The 17,192-nt window shown below is 42.2% G+C and overlaps 1 protein-coding gene across 1 annotated transcript in view; it reads left to right on the top strand.

Moving 5' to 3' along the window:
• The first annotated feature begins 7,354 nt into the window (after positions 1-7,354).
• TAF3 (TATA-box binding protein associated factor 3) overlaps positions 7,355-17,192 on the top strand; it is a 151,335-nt gene continuing 141,497 nt past the window's right edge. The window contains exons 1-2 of the mRNA XM_029237818.1: positions 7,355-7,721; positions 11,954-12,196. Of these exons, the coding sequence (XP_029093651.1) occupies positions 7,556-7,721; positions 11,954-12,196 (409 nt within the window). The 5' untranslated portion in view covers positions 7,355-7,555. The remainder of the gene's footprint in view (positions 7,722-11,953; positions 12,197-17,192) is intronic.

Here is a 17,192-nt window from a genome sequence, read left to right as displayed (position 1 = left end):
ACCCCAGCCCAGGCACCTGAGCGCCACACCTTCATAGAACAGCCAGCACAGGGAAGCAAACGCGCTGTCCAGGTCATCTGCTGTTTCTCACGTGCACGGTGTAGAATTTCAGGCATATACTAAATCTAAATAAATTTTAAAATCTTTTCCAAGGACTGAGAAACATTTCAGTAGGATATTTACTCCATATTCGCATTTAGATAACCATTAAGATTGGGCGCGTGAGCTATTCTACACAGCGAGCTGGCCATGCCAAACAAAGTGTCAGGGTTTTTTCCTATTTATTTAAAAGACGGCTTAGGGGTTTTTATTGCAAAAGTAGTATAGGAATTACAAAAGACTGTAGAACTATAAAAAAATAGAAAGCCCATTCTCACTTAACACTTTATATTACTCTTTTAAAAAACATTAAATAAATACATGCATATGCTATTATTTTGCCAATAACTATTCATAAAAATGAACAATAAGTGATACAAAAATGGATTAGCAACCACAAACCTGTAAAGAGCAGTGTTGCCACTTTAAGAAGAAGGCTGCCAGGGAAAGAAACTGAACAGAATCTCAGGGTCATTTTCTAGCTTCCCTGAAATGTTAACAAGAGGCATTTTGATTTCTGAGCCTTTGTGACATTTGGTTTTCTCTGAAGGCTCATAGGTCTTTACCTGTGTTGCTCTGAAATGTCACAAGGATAATTGTTAATAAGCCTCCTTGGGGAAGTGTTTGCACACTTGGACAAGTACTTCTGTGTTCTTAATTTTTGGAAGTGGAATCAATGACTCAGACTACGTACATTTTTTAATTTAATAGACACTGCCAAATAGCTCTCAAAAAAGGTGGTAAACTTGTGCTAACAGTGTATAAAATTGATTTCCTCTACTCGCTGAGACTGTCTTTTAATCTTTAATGATCTGATGGATGAAAAGACAATAGACTACTCATTCATTGCCCATTTTTTTAAGTGAGTTTTTCTCTTTTTCTCATTGAAACAGAAGAGTTCTTTGCCTATGAGTGACATCAGCTCATCTGTGTTGCAAATTAATTTGTGTTAGAAAGTTTGCACTTCCACTACTTTCTTGCAGATGCAGCATGGGGTCTTGAGAAAATAAAACTAAGCAAGGATTTAACTTTACCAGCCACACGAGTGTTCGATGTATAGAGCAGTGGTTAAGAGCATAAACTTGGGGCAAACTGGGTTGGAATCCCAGTTCAGCCCTTAACCAGCTGTGTTGACATTGGGCAAGTTACTTAATCTTTCAGTTTTATCATCTGTAAAATGATGAAAATAGTACTTACCTCATAGGGTTGTTATGAGGACTAAAAGAATCAATATTTGCAAAATACTTAGAAACTGATGTGGGACGAATGCTGTATCTGATTAAATGTTGCCTGATCTATGTAAGTGACCATCGGTTCAATATCGTGTTTCTGATGTTCTGTGTATCAGCACTCTTCAATTCTGAAGCTACGATGGTGATAATTATACTTCCCTATAGGAGCTTACCATCTGGAGCAAAGACAAGCAAATAATGAAAAAAAAACGTGGTAAGGTTTTTTGGTAAACTGTTATTGAAGTATAGTGTATGTACAAAAGAAGGCATAATTCGTAAGTATATGGCTCAGGAAAATTTGCAAAGTGTAAACACTCATGTATCTACAATCTAGATCAAGATCTAAAAGGTCCTGTCGTTACAGAAGCCTCCCTTGTGTCCCTGCCCTTTTTGTTATCTCCACAAAAGTACCCACAATCATGACTTCTATCACCATAGATGTGTTTTGATTGTTTTTGAAATTTAAGTAAACGGAATCATACAGATGAAGCCTTTGGGGTCGGCTTTTTCTTAAAATTTAACAGTATGTCTGGGAGATTCCATTCGCATTTGTAGAGCAGTTTTTTTCATCGTTTTGTTACCACACATGATAAATATCTTAGAGTTTAGTAATTCTGTTGGTGGACGTTTAGGTTATTTCCGGCTTGGAACAATTATAAATGCTTCTCTAAATCTTTTGTGCACCTCTCTTGGTTTAAATTTGAAAGAATTTCTGTTGTGTACATACCTAGCAGTGGGATTGCTTGGCCATAGGTTCTGTAAATGTTCTGCCGCTTTGGCACTGCCAAACACTTTCACAGAGTGGGTGTATTGATACCAGTTTATACTCTTTCTGGCAGTTGTCTACATCCTCATCAACACTAGGTATTGTCACCCTTTTTCATTTTGCCATCCTGGTAGGAGTGTAGTGTTATATAATAATACCTTTAACTTGCATTTCTCTGATGGCCAATGAGTGGGGTTAATCATGCATATTGTTTGTGTGGAACTTAGATACTCTCTTTCCAAAAGTTTCTGAGCACTGTGTGTGTGTGTGTGTGTGTGTGTGTGTGTGTGTGTGTGTGTGATTTTTGCTTGTTTTCTAATTGAACATTCTATTGAGATAATTGTAGATTCACATGCAGTTGTATGAAATAATACAGAACGATCCCTTGTACAGTTGCCTCAATTCGCCTCAATGGGGGCTTCCCTGGCGGTCCAGTGGTTAAGACTGTGCTTCCACTGCAGGTGGAGCAGCCAAAAAAATAAGTAAAAATAAATTCCCGGGGCTTCCCCGGTGGCGCAGTGGTTGAGAATCTGCCTGCTAATGCAGGGGACACGGGTTCGAGACCTGGTCTGGGAGGATCCCACATGCCGCGGAGCAACTAGGCCCGTGAGCCACAACTACTGAGCCTGCGCTCTAGAGCCCATGAGCTACAACTACTGAGCCCTTGTACCACAACTACTGAAGCCCACGTGCCTAGAACCTGTGCTCTGCAACAACAGAAGCCACTGCAATGAGAAGCCCACGCACCACGACAAAGAGTAGCCTGCGCTTGCCACGGCTAGAGAAGGCCTGCACGCAGCAACGAAGACCCAACACAGCCAAAAATAAATAAATTTTAAAAATGAGTTTGAACTATTAATAGCCACAGTAACATGAATTTCCAGGAAATTATGCTGAAAAAAAATTCTCAAAGATTATATACTATATGATTCCATGTATATAATGTTTTTTATGTGACAAAATTTTAGAAATGGAGAACAGATGAGTGGTTGCCTGGGATCACAGACTGGGGTAGGGGAGTAATAGGAAAGCTGGTATGGTTATAAAAGGGCAGTGGGCACAGATCAAACTGCTCAGGATCCTGAATGTGGTGGTAGATTTTTTTTTTTTTTTTTTTTTTTTTGCAGTACGCGGGCCTCTCACTGTTGTGGCCTCTCCCGTTGCGGAGCGCAGGCTCAGCGGCCATGGCTCACGGGCCCAGCCGCTGCGCGGCACGTGGGATCTTCCCGGACCAGGGCACGAACCTGTGTCCCCTGCATCGGCAGGCGGACTCCCAACCACTGCACCACCATGGAAGCCCGGTAGATTCTTTTTTTTAAATCTATATAGGTAAAAAAATCACAAACATATACACACATAAATGAGTATGAGTAAAGCTGGGGACATCTGAATGAGATGTGTGGAAGGTTATAATTGGTGAGCACATAGCCAAGTTTGGGTGAAGATGAGCCCAGTTTGGGGTTAGATGACCAGACTGAAAAGGCATCCTAGCTTGAAGGAGGTGAGGTTTAAACTAACTCACCAACAGAAGCAGTAACCAACAGAAATTAAACTACTGGGGTGACATAAATCTGGAAAGGTGACCTGAGGCAAGACTGTGAGCACCCCATGCTATGCAGTTTAGACCCACAGAAAGGAGTCTTATAAAGCAAGCTTGAAAGTCCCCCAGGTCACACCCCCTCCTTCTTTGCTAAGCATCAGATCAGTGCAATAACAATGACAAATGTTTGCATTAGTAAGGTTTACTACATAACTTCTTTCTGAGACCTGTCTAGAGAGTATCTGAAGTGCTAGAAATGTTAATTTTAATATTCCAAGATTGAGTTTCCATTTTTCTAATAATTTGTCCTCTAATGAACATTTGTTTCTCTTACTATTTAATATGGGATATTTGCAACTTTCAGAAACATTATTATTGTTATCACTGGAAACTCTAGGTTTGAAAACTGCAGTTCTGAACACCAGCTGAATAAAAAGTGATGCCATTGCTGCACTGGGGCCTACAGTCCTCACCTAGAAGACGCATTCTCTGCACTGAGACTGAAACCAGAAAATGAGTCATTGTGGGCCCCCAGTTAGAGTGGGGTCACAGGAGGCCAACTAATAAATGGAGCCTTGGCCCAGATCCGGCTCACACTGGGTTCCCCGGGTTGATGGACCCACTCAGGGTCAATTCCCTGATTCCTGAATGTGTAAGTAGAACACACATATGGGGAAGTTGGTACAATCCCCATGCTGGTTCCTTGGCCTCTGGGGTAAGAACTATGGCAGTGGGAAGGCTGAGCACAAACTTTTGAGATTGGCCCTCCAGCTTGGGGAAGGCGCAGGGGGGAGAGGGAGGCAGAAATCAGGGCACCCTTAAAGACCTAAAGAATGCAGGGGTTGGGGGAGGGGCAAGATAGGGAAAAGGGATTCAGAGGTACAAACTACTAGGTATAAAATAAGATACAAGGATGTAATATACAGCACAGAGAATATAGCCAATATTTTATAAATAATAACTGATGCCCAATGTGACAGTGTTATTACCTGATTGGGAGGCAATCAGGTAATGAGGGTGGAGCCCTTATTAAATGGGATTAATGCTTTAAATAAAAGAGATCCCACAGAGCTCCCTAGCCCCTCCCACCTTGTGAGGATACAACTTGAGAAATCTGTGCCCCAGGAGAGGGCCCTCACATGACCGTGCTGCAACCTGATCTCAGACTTCCAGCCTTCAGAACTGTGAGAAATAAATGTCTGTTGATAAGTTACCCAGTCTGAGTTATGGCAGCCAGAAGGAACTAAGACAGTAGGGACTATCATAACGCACTGCTCAGGATTAAAGGCTTCAGTGTTCTGTGGAATTGCCCCAGCTGCACTCAGCTCCTTTGCCCGAGATCACACACCGTTTCCAGGGAAGCCCTCAGGCAATGACTTACCAACAAGGGAATATAAAGGTCCAGCCCCCTTGTCCCAACTCAGGGCAGAGGTGATAGGCCATCCCCCAGTTAGAGCTCCCTATGGGATTGCCTGAGGCCCTCCTTGAAAATGCAGTGCAACCCCCTTCCCTTTCACAGGTGTGGATCCCAGCAGCACTCAATAAACCTGCAGGTTGATCTCCACCTCAGAACTGGAGAACTGAATCTGCGACACATGGTTATGTAGGGGAACGTCCTTGTCTGGGGATATACATGCTGAATTGTTTCCGGGTTAAATATCACGAAGTTTGCAACTTATTTTCAAACTGTTACGAAAAAAAAAAAAAGGTGTGTGTGTGTGTGTGTGTGTGTATGTATACATAGTAAATGTGGCAAAATAGTCAATATTAACAATTGGTGAATCTAAGTGAAGTGTGTACCTGTGTTTATACTTGCTTCAACTTTTCTGTAGGTTTGAAATTTTCCAAAATAAAAGACTAAGGGGTAAAAACACAGAGGCAATATAAGAGATGTAAAAGGAGCCTCCAGAAGTATTGGAACAGAAGAGAGCAGGGTGTTGTGAGATCCAAGGTACAAGAGTTTCAAAATTAAGGTAGTGTTCAACAGTATCAAATGGCTACAAAATGGTCAAGCAAGTCTAGGACTGAAAAGTGTCCCCCAGAGTTAGCATCTAGAAGGTCCCTGATAATCTTGGGGACAGAAGTATCAGTGGAGAAAACATTATAGGCACCCTGCCACCCAGTATCTTGCTCCTTGTCTACAGATTGTTGGAAGAATCATATTTTCCATTCTACTGGGTTTCTGCGACTTCAAAAAAATTGAATATTATGTTCAAAGTTCTGGAATGGTCCCTATAAGGAAAACGTAGAGCCATGCAGCAACTCAGAGTTTATTGGAGAGGCATGTAAACTCAAATACTAAATGCACTGTGATAGGTGCAAGAAGAGGGGAACTCAGGAGAGAGAGGAGGGGAAGGTAGGAACACTCCAGAAGCTTTTAGAAGAAAAAAGCACAAAAGGATAAACAGACTGAGTAGGTGAGCCACTGCAACCTGGCTACCCATAGGCTGAATCTGGCTTAACCGTGGGATTAGTTTGGCTTGCAAATTAAAACTTAAAAAATGTATTTCCAGGGGCTTCCCTGGTGGTGCAGTGGTTGAGAATCTGCCTGCCAATGCAGAAGACACGGGTTCGAGCCCTGGTCTGGGAAGATCCCACATGCCGCGGAGCAACTGGGCCCGTGAGCCACAACTACTAAGCCTGCGCGTCCGGAGCCTGTGCTCCGCAACAAGAGAGGCCATGACAGTGAGAGGCCCGCGCACCGCGATGAAGAGTGGCCCCCGCTCGCCGCAACTAGAGAAAGCCCTCGTACAGAAACGAAGACCCAACACAGCCAATAAATAAATTAATTAATTTAAAAAATGTATTTCCAATAATTAAAAATATTGATCGAGCTATTGATCACAAAATCTCGGTGTCCCGCATCTGGTTAAGATCTGGCAACCCTTGGCTGGAGCGAGGAGAAGCCTGGGGCAGGCAACAGTTCTCCATACACAGACTGTTTCGCTGAGTTAAGGACTTTCCGCAGGCAACTGAGTCCTTTCTTCCTTTGACAGATCCCAGAGGCTGGTGAAGGTACATCGGCAAACTCTTGCTCACAAGCATGCCACCCGTTTTTGTAAATAAAGTTTTATTGAAACCAGGGCTGGGATTAGAAAGGAGTGAGGCCGGAATTCGGGGGCAGTGGTCGGATTTTTTAAAGTTGTATTAAAATATTATTGATCTTGATTACGTTTTCTGCTGCCCCCGTAAATTTTGCCCGGAGGTCAGTGCCACGCTGGCCACACCCTGCACCCCGCCCTATTGTGAAGGGTTTTGAATGGCATGCTTAACAGCTTGGACCTGATTTAACCTATACAATGGTAAGCAGCTCTTTTTTTTTTTTTTTTTTAGCAGAGGCAAGCAGAGGATTAGATCCAAGTCTGGGAGAGTCCTGAAGTTTCCACGCCCCAAATACCACCCCTGCACTCACAGCCTCTCAGGTTCCCACTCTTCTCTAACACCCGCATTTCAGGTTCATATCCCGGCTCGCTCTTCGACCCCTGAACCACTGACGTTCCCTCCTCCTTCATCTGCGAGCGAGCACCCCGGGAAGGCCCCAAGCACCTGCCTCCTCGGGCGCATCCTCCACCGGCGCTCGGAGCTGCCGTTTCCTGCATCCTTCCAGGCCCGAGAGTCGATACCGGGACCATCGCTCTGCCCCAACGGGGCGGAGCTTCCTCATCGGCGCGCTCCGCACTCGGCTAGTGCTGCCTCCCCCCGGCGACCATCCAGCGGGAGGCGGAGCGAGTCCAAAATGGCGGCTCTCAGGCTGGCGCGCTCCGTGCTGCTGTGGCTTTGAGGTGGTCGCCGGGGGTCGGGGGGGACGATTTCCCCGCCGCGGGGGCCCTAGAGGATGAATCAGGGGCTCTTCTAAGGTTAGGCGGCGGGGGTGGAGAGAAGTGGCAGCAAGGACTGCGGTGGAGTCCACGGAGCGGGATGTGCGAGAGTTACTCCAGGTCGTTGTTGAGGGTCTCGGTGGCGCAGATCTGCCAGGCGCTGGGCTGGGACTCGGTACAACTGAGCGCCTGCCACCTCCTCACGGACGTGCTGCAGCGTTACCTGCAGCAGCTGGGACGGGGCTGCCACCGGTACTCTGAGCTGTGTGAGTACCGGGCTGGGTGCGGGAGGGCTGCCTCTGGCCAGTCACGGGTGACACCTCCGCGTTCCCCTTCGCTCTACCGGCGTCCAGGAGGTGTTGGTTCTTCTCCCCCACCCCGCGATTGGGTGTCTTCTCGGCCGCTGACGTCCCTCCGCTCCCGCCGTCCCTGGAAACTCGAGTCATCCCTTTGGTCCCTCTTCGTCAGCCGCTAACTTATCCCGCCCGTAGCCCGAGCCCTGTCCCCGCTCCCAGCTCCACAGCCTCTGCCCTCCTCTGTGATCTGATCATCGGTCTTAATCATTGTCTGCTTTTGGCTGCGTGTAGAACCACCTCCAGAATGTCTTACAGCCTCTGTTACTTTGGTTCTTTTCCTCCCTTGCCCGCAAACTACTACAACTAGTTGTCACAGGCGCTCCGTCTACCGGCCGTTTCTTACAAGCCTGGCCATTCTTCAGCTCCTGACAACACATACTCGTTGACAGCTCTGGTCCGTTAGGGACACTGCCTCTTCTTTCTGTATGTGTTCGTTTCATAGACAGCATCTCTCCTTACTCCTTCCCAAGGCCGACTTGGTCGGTTTCACTTAGATTACCTGTGGCTTACGTCTCAGCCACCCATTGATTTCCTCCTCTTCTATATTTTTGTGTCAGTGGTTATCAAAGTGTGGTAGAGGGATCATCGGCAATTTACAAGGCTCCCCAGGTAATCTGGGCTACAGTACATGGTTTTTAAGCAAATGTCTGGTAGTGTGTATAGCTGGTGGCATTTACTAAGTTGGAATATTTAGTAGAAGCAACACATCATCTCATTGATGGGAAGTCTGTGTGTGTGGAGGGGGATCTACCCCTCATTTAAGTTTCAGGGGGCATTATTTTTCAGGTGTTCAGCTGGAAAACTGGGTGAAGTGTTTTATAGGATATTTTTTGTTAAAGAGATTGCTCCACTGAAAAGTTGAGACCCATGAATACACTTTACTTCTTAGGCCCCAAATTCCATTCCAGCGCCATAGTGCTGCCAGAATAATATGTTAATCTCTCCATCATGCAAATCTGGTTTTGTCATTCTTAAAAGTATTTCAGTTGGTTACAGGCTGAAAAATCTAAGCTCTCGAGCAGCACACACTTCCCTTTGTGAGCTAGTATTTTTCTTATCTTCTGCCATTCTGTCATCCTAAATCTGCAACCATGCTGAGCTACCTGCCTTTTCCGAAACACTTTAAGCCTCCGTTCCTGCATGCATGCTGTTTCCTAGTGTGTCCTTCGCCCCCTGGTCCACCAGTAGTACGACTTCTAGTTTGAGATTCACTTATCACTTGCTTTAGCAAACTCGTGACATCTGTTCTCATAATTCTGTGCATATTTCTGCTGTGTTATTGAACACCTTGTTTTGTAATCATCTGTGTGTATCTCTCACCCTCCCCTCTCCCCTCCCCAGGAGACAAATGTATTATATTTGTATTCTGTAACCTAGTACAGTGCCATAATAGAATAGGCACCCAGGAAATAGTTGTTGAATAAATAAGTGAACTGATAATCCACCACCATAATAACTATTTAGTCATTTCATCTTTTGAGTTTTAAAAATGTGTATTTTTAGACAGCTTGATTTCATGGATACTTCTAATCTGAATTTGGAACTGTTGAGTAGCTCTCATTCATCTTGATCTTTAAAATACACCACCAGCACACTGCTGTCTGCTTTTGCTTCTCTTCCCTCCCTCCTCCCTTCTGGTGCTTGAGTATACTGTTACAGCATACGTAGTCCAGGTTATATTTTTGCTACCAAGCTCCCTAAATGAGGACAGATGTTCTGTACCTTTAGGTAATCAGAATAACCCTGAATACATAGTTACTGTTCCTGCCTTATACATGGTACCAGACAGGTGCTGACACTCCAAGCAACCAGGTATTCTAGAGTCATCGGGTGATCCCTGTTTTGTGTTAATGTGAACCTCGATAATTAACCAATTTCTGTAATGATTTTCTTGCTTTTAGTGAGAATACGATGATCGGGTTCATTCTCCATTGTGGTTTGGTGACTTTTTGAAAATGCTAATTCCTGGTATACTTATTAGTCATAGACTTTTAAATATTCTTTTCTCTACACTATTGTTATTTTGAACCGGAGTTACTGTAACATCAGGTCACCACTATGCAATCTTGTATTCTGTTTCTTTATTTCCTTTGTCTTTCTGACACACGTTTATTGAGCACCACTTATGATCTGAGTTCTGTGCTACATGTCGGAGACATAGGCTTACTTAGACACAATCCCTGCCCGTAAGGTGTGTTAAAGGGTGTCGAAATGTCAGTAAAAGCAAACTGATGGTATTTGTTCCTTTTTAAAAAAATGCTCTAAAGTTAAAGCAAGTATCAGAAGTTACTATCAATTCAACAAATAATGCATTTGAAAATTTCCCTAAGGTAACGATTTGCCAAAGCATTCAGAGGCAGAAGTTTCTGTATGCATTGTATTATACATTAAATAATGTGTGTATACACTGAAAGCAGTGCACGGTATAGGTATAGGCAGTAAATGCAAAAGGAATACGGTGAAGGAGAGACACATGTACACTCTGGGTTCCAGGGCAGGATTCACTGGAAAGATGAGATTTGAGTTGAGCCGTGAAGCAAGGTTGTATAATGTAGGGAGCATGTCAGGTAGAGAAAAGCATAACCTGAGATAACCAAGTGGGAGTAAGTGAGGCGGCCAGCTTGGCATATGTAACCAGTTCATTTGGAAGGTGCTAGAGGAAGATGTTAAATGGAGCGAGATCAGATTAGGGAGGGACTTAACAGAGAGAGAAATTACAACGTGGTAGGAAACACTGCATACTCTTACGGAGGGGGATTGTGTGATTAAAGTGATGCTTCAAGACAGTTGTGCTGTCGGTTAAGTGCAAGAGAGGCGCAAGGTGGGAGAACTTGAAACTAGGCTGAGACAGTGAGAGTAGGAAGAGAGAGAAAGGAAAAATTCTGAAAGCCGGTACCCAAAAGGGTGCAGGGGGAACACCAGAAGGTCTTGGGTTGAAATTGCAAAAATGTGGAAGAATTCAAGAGGACCACATTTTTAAGACTGAGAAAAGAATACTGCTTTTAATAAGAATCAAAGAGTTGAAATGCCTGTCTGTCATTAAGGGAAAGAATGAGTATTCATTTTATTTATCCTCTCTTTTTTCTACGTCAAAGAAGTAACCCATACTTGTATAAAAATTCAGACTACAAAATCTTTGAAGTTAGAAACGAGTCTCCTGCTTCAACTCTGCCCTTCCCCTGTTCTGCAGCTTTCAGCCCCATAAACTGTTACAGTTGGATGTATATCCTTCCAGAAGTTTCCTTGTGTGGGTGTGAGCAAACATGTGTCTAATTTTTATGAACTTTGGATTATTCTTTTCCATTTTACATCATGATTTAATTTCAGACAAACAGTTTGGCGTGATCATAGGAGATGATAGTTAAAAAAAATAAGCTATTTATTGGAAATCTGGAACTGGAATTTTCATAGAAGTTTTAAAAGATGTAGAGACCTTAAGTTCTGCTAAGGGCAGGCAGAGGAGAAACTTCCTTTTGTAAAGAGAATCTCACTATATCTAATGTTTTATCATTTTATCTCTACCCATTTTATACGGTGTCTTCTAAATACATTTAAATTTTACATGTAAATTACCTTTATGGTCTAAGCCCTTTCAGCAGATTTTCTTGGATTTAAAAAATTGATTCAGTGGTATAATTCATTCAACAAATGTTTATGGAGTGCCAACTATATGCCAACCGCTGTTGTAGTTTCCAGAGTTGTATCACTGAGCAGTAGAGAAAATGGAATGGACATTTACCTAGCTCAGCATTCTATCAATACTTATTCGATAAAATATAATAATAGTAATATTTATCGGGCATTTACTTTGTGTCAGCCACTGTTCCAGGTGCTGTTGACCATCTGTAAGTTACTTTTGACATTAGTTCTGTACTGGCTGATTGTTAGTATGAATTGTCTGTGGTGTTCTGGTTGGTTGTCAGATCATATTTAAAATTGACTTTCAGAGTCAACTTTCTAATATTTAAACAATATGATAGTCTATTGAAAATCTATTCAATTTTTTCCAGTGACTGGGTCTTAAGTATATAGTATATTTGATTCTGAGCTGCATATTTACCTAATACTTTTTTCTTAATATTTTAAAAAATATTCATGGAATTTGCTTAAAATAATTTGCTTTGCTTTTGACTTTGTTTCAGATGGCCGGACAGACCCAATTTTGGATGATGTTGGTGAAGCTTTCCAACTTATGGGGGTTAGTCTTCATGAACTAGAAGACTATATCCACAACATTGAACCTGTCACTTTCCCACATCAAATTCCTTCATTTCCTGTTAGCAAGAACAACGTACTTCAGTTTCCTCAACCCGGAAGTAAAGATGCAGAGGAAAGAAAAGAATACATCCCTGATTACATGCCACCCATTGTGTCTTCTCAAGAAGGTCTGTGGGGTTTTTTGTTTGTTTCTCGCTCATATATTAGTAACTATTTTAACGGGTTTTTAATCTTCTTAGGTTTCCTAACTGGATTACATAAAAAGTTATGCTAACATATAAGTTCTAGAAATGCAGTAAAAATATTGTAATACTACTTACAAATTATTCTAACCTTTAAGCCAACAAACTTGCAGCGGGCCTCACCAGGCAGAGCCATGGAATCAAGGGTATGTCTGATGAGGCTTTGATTTCCTTTGTAAATTTTAAGTAGGGGAGGACAGAATGTGACCACAGAGAGAAGTCTGTCAAAGATGTATTATATGAGAACGGGATATTAAGTAAATGAGAAAGCCTTTGAAACATAAAGAAAATTGGGGTAGCTCTCCCCCTTCCCCCCTTATTATAAATGTGAGTTGGATAATACTGGAAACAGTGAGTGAGTGAACATTCACTAATATTATGCAGATTTATCTATTTATCTGTATTTTTTTTTTTCTTTCTTTTTGGCCACGCTGTGTGGCTTGTGGGATCTTAGTTCCCTGACCAAGGATTGAATCTGGGCCATCAGCAGTGAGAGCATGCTATCTGCATTTTTATGATGAGTAGAAATGTTTATGTTTGGTCATATGGAATTTTTATTGTAAAATAATACCTAATCAGGCACAGTAGTCAATCCAAGCAGAGTTCCTTTTTTCCTGCATGATTTTACATGTTAATCATTTAGGTTCACTAAGATTCTAAAGAGATACATAGTAATTTGTGGTCTTTAACGCAGGTACAGAATATTTTTTCTCGTTAAAAAATGGAAAAGCTGAAATTTCTTTATTTTTTAAAGTTCTAAAGCCATAGATGTGCTTCAGGATAATGCCAATGATGGCAGAAATAACTTTCTAACCTTTTTATTGATGTACAGTTCAGTGGTATTAAGTACATTCACATTGTTATGCTACCAACACCACTATTCATCTCCAGAACTTTTTAACCTCCAACTCTGTAGCCATTAAACAATAACTCCTCATCCTCTTAGCCCCTGGCAGCCATCATTCTATTTTCTGTCTATGAATTTGAGTACTCTAAGTACTTCATATAAGTGGAATGTTACTTATCTTGTGTCTGGCTTACTTCACTTAGCATAATGTCTTCAAGATTCATCTGTGTTGTAGCAGGTGTCAGAATTTCTCTCCTTTTTAAGGCGGAATGATACCTCATTGTGCGTATTAAACCACATTTTGTTTATTCACTTGTTGATGGATACTTGGGTTGTTTCTACCTTTTGGGTGTTGCAAATAATACTGCTATGAACGTTGCAAATACCTGATTCCCTGCTTTTCAGTTCTTTGGGGTCTATACTCAGAAGAGGAATTGCTGTATCATATGGTAATTCTATATTTAATTGTTTGAGGAACAGCTATACTGTTTCCACAGTGGCTGCACCATTTTTCCTTCCCACCAGCAATTCCTGAGGGTCCCAGTTTCTTGTGGTTCATTTCTTCTAATCTCCAATTGCACTTTAATAACATTTTGAAGTGTTACTTACTTGTTTCAGAGACTAGCTTTAGACATGAAAGAAGTTGTTTTACAATCTGTGTGTCAGTGTTTCCTCATCTGAAAAACTGGATGAACACTGGCCCTAAGTTGTAGAGATTTATCCTGGGTTGGTGCGTGGCCATCAGACACTCTGGATCTCGGGGCAGCGGGCTCTACTGAACAGTGCTGGTGCTGTAATCAAATGTGCTGAGGTGAAGTGCTGTGTTCGTGCTTGGTGATAGGCACCATGGGTGTGGAAAGAACTCGCTGTAACCTTTTGGAAGGTTGTCATAGCTTTCTGGTTTGAGTCCCTTAGAAAAAGACTCTGCTTGACAGCTTAGCACTTTTCTGCTTAAAGTTCTTAGAGATTTAATCCTGACTGAAGGCAGCAATCAGTTTCACCAGTAAATGTGATACAAAGGGTGCCTTCAGTAAATGTTCTTGAACTCAATTCAAGTAAACGTTGTTTATAGAATCTTGCCTGTAGAGGTTCCTTGTTTCTCCTTTTCTGGCCTAATGGTACATGAACAGCAGGACTTGGAAATCTCCACATGCATCTCGGTCATCCCCAGCTTTCCTTAGTAGCGGCTAAAAATCTGTCTCCTCCCCACCTTTGAATTTATTTGTATTTGTAGCCTTTATTACCTTGGAGAAAATCTTACTGTTTGTAGCTCCCTATGTAAAGTCATTCTCTTTAAACCCCTCATTCCCCAATGTCAGTGGTTTTGATCTTAGAAACTTATATTTATTACAGCATCTCTAAGCATATATTTATTTACTTTAAAAATATAACAAATACGTTTCAATATTAAAATTATCAAAGGAGGGTTTCTTGGGCAGAGGCCTGCTAGTAGCTGTATTGAGAAGAACTCCATTTTCTCGTATAAACAGGTCATGACTGTCAGGTAGGCCTGGAATGTCCTTCTTTGCTGTTGTCATTGGATGTGATTTATTCAGCATCCTGGACCTCGTCATGAAAGTAGTGCTAAGTCAGTCCGTGATCTGTCCTCTTGTTCTTTAAGAATAGTCTTTGTATGGCTCTGAAATTTTTAGCTGAAAGGCCACTTAGAAGTACACAAAATTTGGAATTGTGCTAAGAAAACATGAATGGTAATCAAATGCTGGGGGGAAACTGAAGGCGTTACGTAGGAGGAAACTAAAGGAAAGGCACTGTATATAACTGGCACATCAGTGATCTCAGAAGGATATGAGTTTTATGTCAGTGGGTTAGACAGTGGTAATGTGTAATGGCCAAGACTTAGGTTCTTTATCAGTTGGCGTGTGATTCAGTCGGAACTACTATCTTCCCCATGTAGAAAGTTTTAGTCCATTTTCTCGGTGCGCTTTGGAGCTTTCTAAATCTGTTTTGTAGTTTTCATTTCATTCTGTCTCTTGTTACACCTCCTGTTTAATAGTTATATTGTTTAATTTTTTTCTAGTCTTTTTGAAAATTTGAATCCATATTTGATTAATCTCAGTTCCTGGTTCACATACAGGTTCATCTCTGGTCCATGTATGGCCTGCATTTATTCATTTAGAGAGTTATTTAATTATTTTTAATAGTGTAATAAGCCCTAATGAACTCATTACTCAAAACCAAGGCTAGGACTTTGATTATAATCTATGCTTAACCCTTTTGTTTCATTTTTATGGCACAGTGAAATTCTCTCCAAGTGATACAGTTATCATATTTAAATACTGCCAAGGAAATGTGACTGAGATAGTAGATTTTTGCTGGGTAGTGAAGGAAGTATGAAAAAGAATTCAGTGATTTTAGCTAGTGACTTCTGTCTGAAATTACAATAGTAAATTTTTCAGTTTCTCTTCTGGATTATTTGAAGCAAAACTTGAATCTTATTTCAAGTTTTCTTCAATAAAAATTATAAACATTTTAAGAGGAGAATTATGTAAGCCTTGACCACTTCTCTTTTCAGCTAACACTTAGGGATTTTCTAAGGAGCAGAGATATTGCTGATTCATACGATATGCATATGGTTCATAAGGATGTAGTAATGATAGGCAGTACGATAAGATGCTTATCCAAAACTTTTCCCCTTATTCATGGAAAAGGACATAAAATACAGTCCTGTGGTTACCATTTTTTAATATAGCCACACAAGTCAACTTAATAAATCATTTACAACCTGACGTCTTTTTTTCCACAGGCACAGCATGTTAGAAAGTATCTAGTATTCTGGTTAGTGGTGCACAGTGTGGTACAGACGTGAACAGCTTTGATAATAACACCTGTTCACCAAGCTTTTTATTTTTTTATTTTCGTAAGAGCCACGGACACGGTCAGGCTTTGGTCATAACATTTTGTTCGCAAAGTTCTGTCATGGGACTACCCTCTTATCAATCCTTTGACTTGGTTCTCGTCAAAAAAGCGTGTGAACGTCTTCTCCACGCACAGCAGTCTAAGTCGTCTGGTGGGGGTGGAAGCCTAGAAGGCCTGAAGGGGCAGCGGGCTGTAGTAGAAGAAGCTTGGACTTCATGGAGCTGTTCAGACATGACTCAACTAGTTACTGAGTTTACAGTCTCACCAAGTCACTTTACTTTTCCTAACGTCATATCCATCCTCCATAGGATAGGTGTAATACCTGCCATGTGAGCGATGGTGAGGACTAAGTGAGAGATTTTGTAAGACATTTATATAGAATAGTACAGTGCTGAACGCATAGGACATGTAACAATGAATGTCCCATCTCTCTTCCTCTTTTTTTTTTTTAAAAAATAAATTTATTTGGGCTTCCTTGGTGGCGCAGTGGTTGAGAGTCCGCCTGCCGATGCAGGGGACATGGGTTCGTGCCACAGTCCGGGAGGATCCCACATGCCGCAGAGCGGCTGGGCCCGTGAGCCATGGCCGCTGAGCCTGCGCGTCCGGAGCCTGTGCTCCGCGGCGGGAGAGGCCACAGCAGTGAGAGGCCCACGTACTGCAAAACAAAAACAAAAACAATAAATAAATTTATTTATTTATTTAGGGCTGTGTTGGGTCTTTGTTGCTGTGCGCAGGCTTTCTCTAGTTGCAGTGAGTGGGGGCTACTCTTCGTTGCAGTGCGCAGCCTTGTCATTATGGTGGCTTCTCTTGTTGCAGAGCACAGGCTCTAGGCATGTGGGCTTCAGTAGGTAGGTGTGGCACGGGGGCTCAGTAGTGTGGCACACAGGCTTAGTTGCTCCGCAGCATGTGGGATCTTCCCGAACCAGGGCTCGAACCTGTGTCCCCTGCGTTGGCAGGCGGATTCTTAACCACTGTGCGACCAGGGAAGTCCTGCTTCCTCACTCTTGAGGAAGTTCCTTTTCACTTGAAAGACAATATACATTTGTGAAGTGACTTGACAATAAGAGTAAATCTAAAACAATGTTAATCACATGCTTAGGGGCTGAGGGAACACAAACTTAACAGCTGGGCTAGGGTGCGTGCTTGATGGAAGAGCTCTCTGATTGTCAGCCCTGTGAAGATGGTGTGGGAGGAGAT

Source organism: Monodon monoceros, unplaced genomic scaffold (genome assembly GCF_005190385.1).
Source record: "Monodon monoceros isolate NGI ecotype Baffin Bay Population unplaced genomic scaffold, NGI_Narwhal_1 Super_Scaffold_21, whole genome shotgun sequence".
Lineage (NCBI taxonomy): Eukaryota > Metazoa > Chordata > Mammalia > Artiodactyla > Monodontidae > Monodon > Monodon monoceros.
Note: the sequence above shows the minus strand (reverse complement) of the source record. Positions and strands in the feature narration are given on the sequence as shown.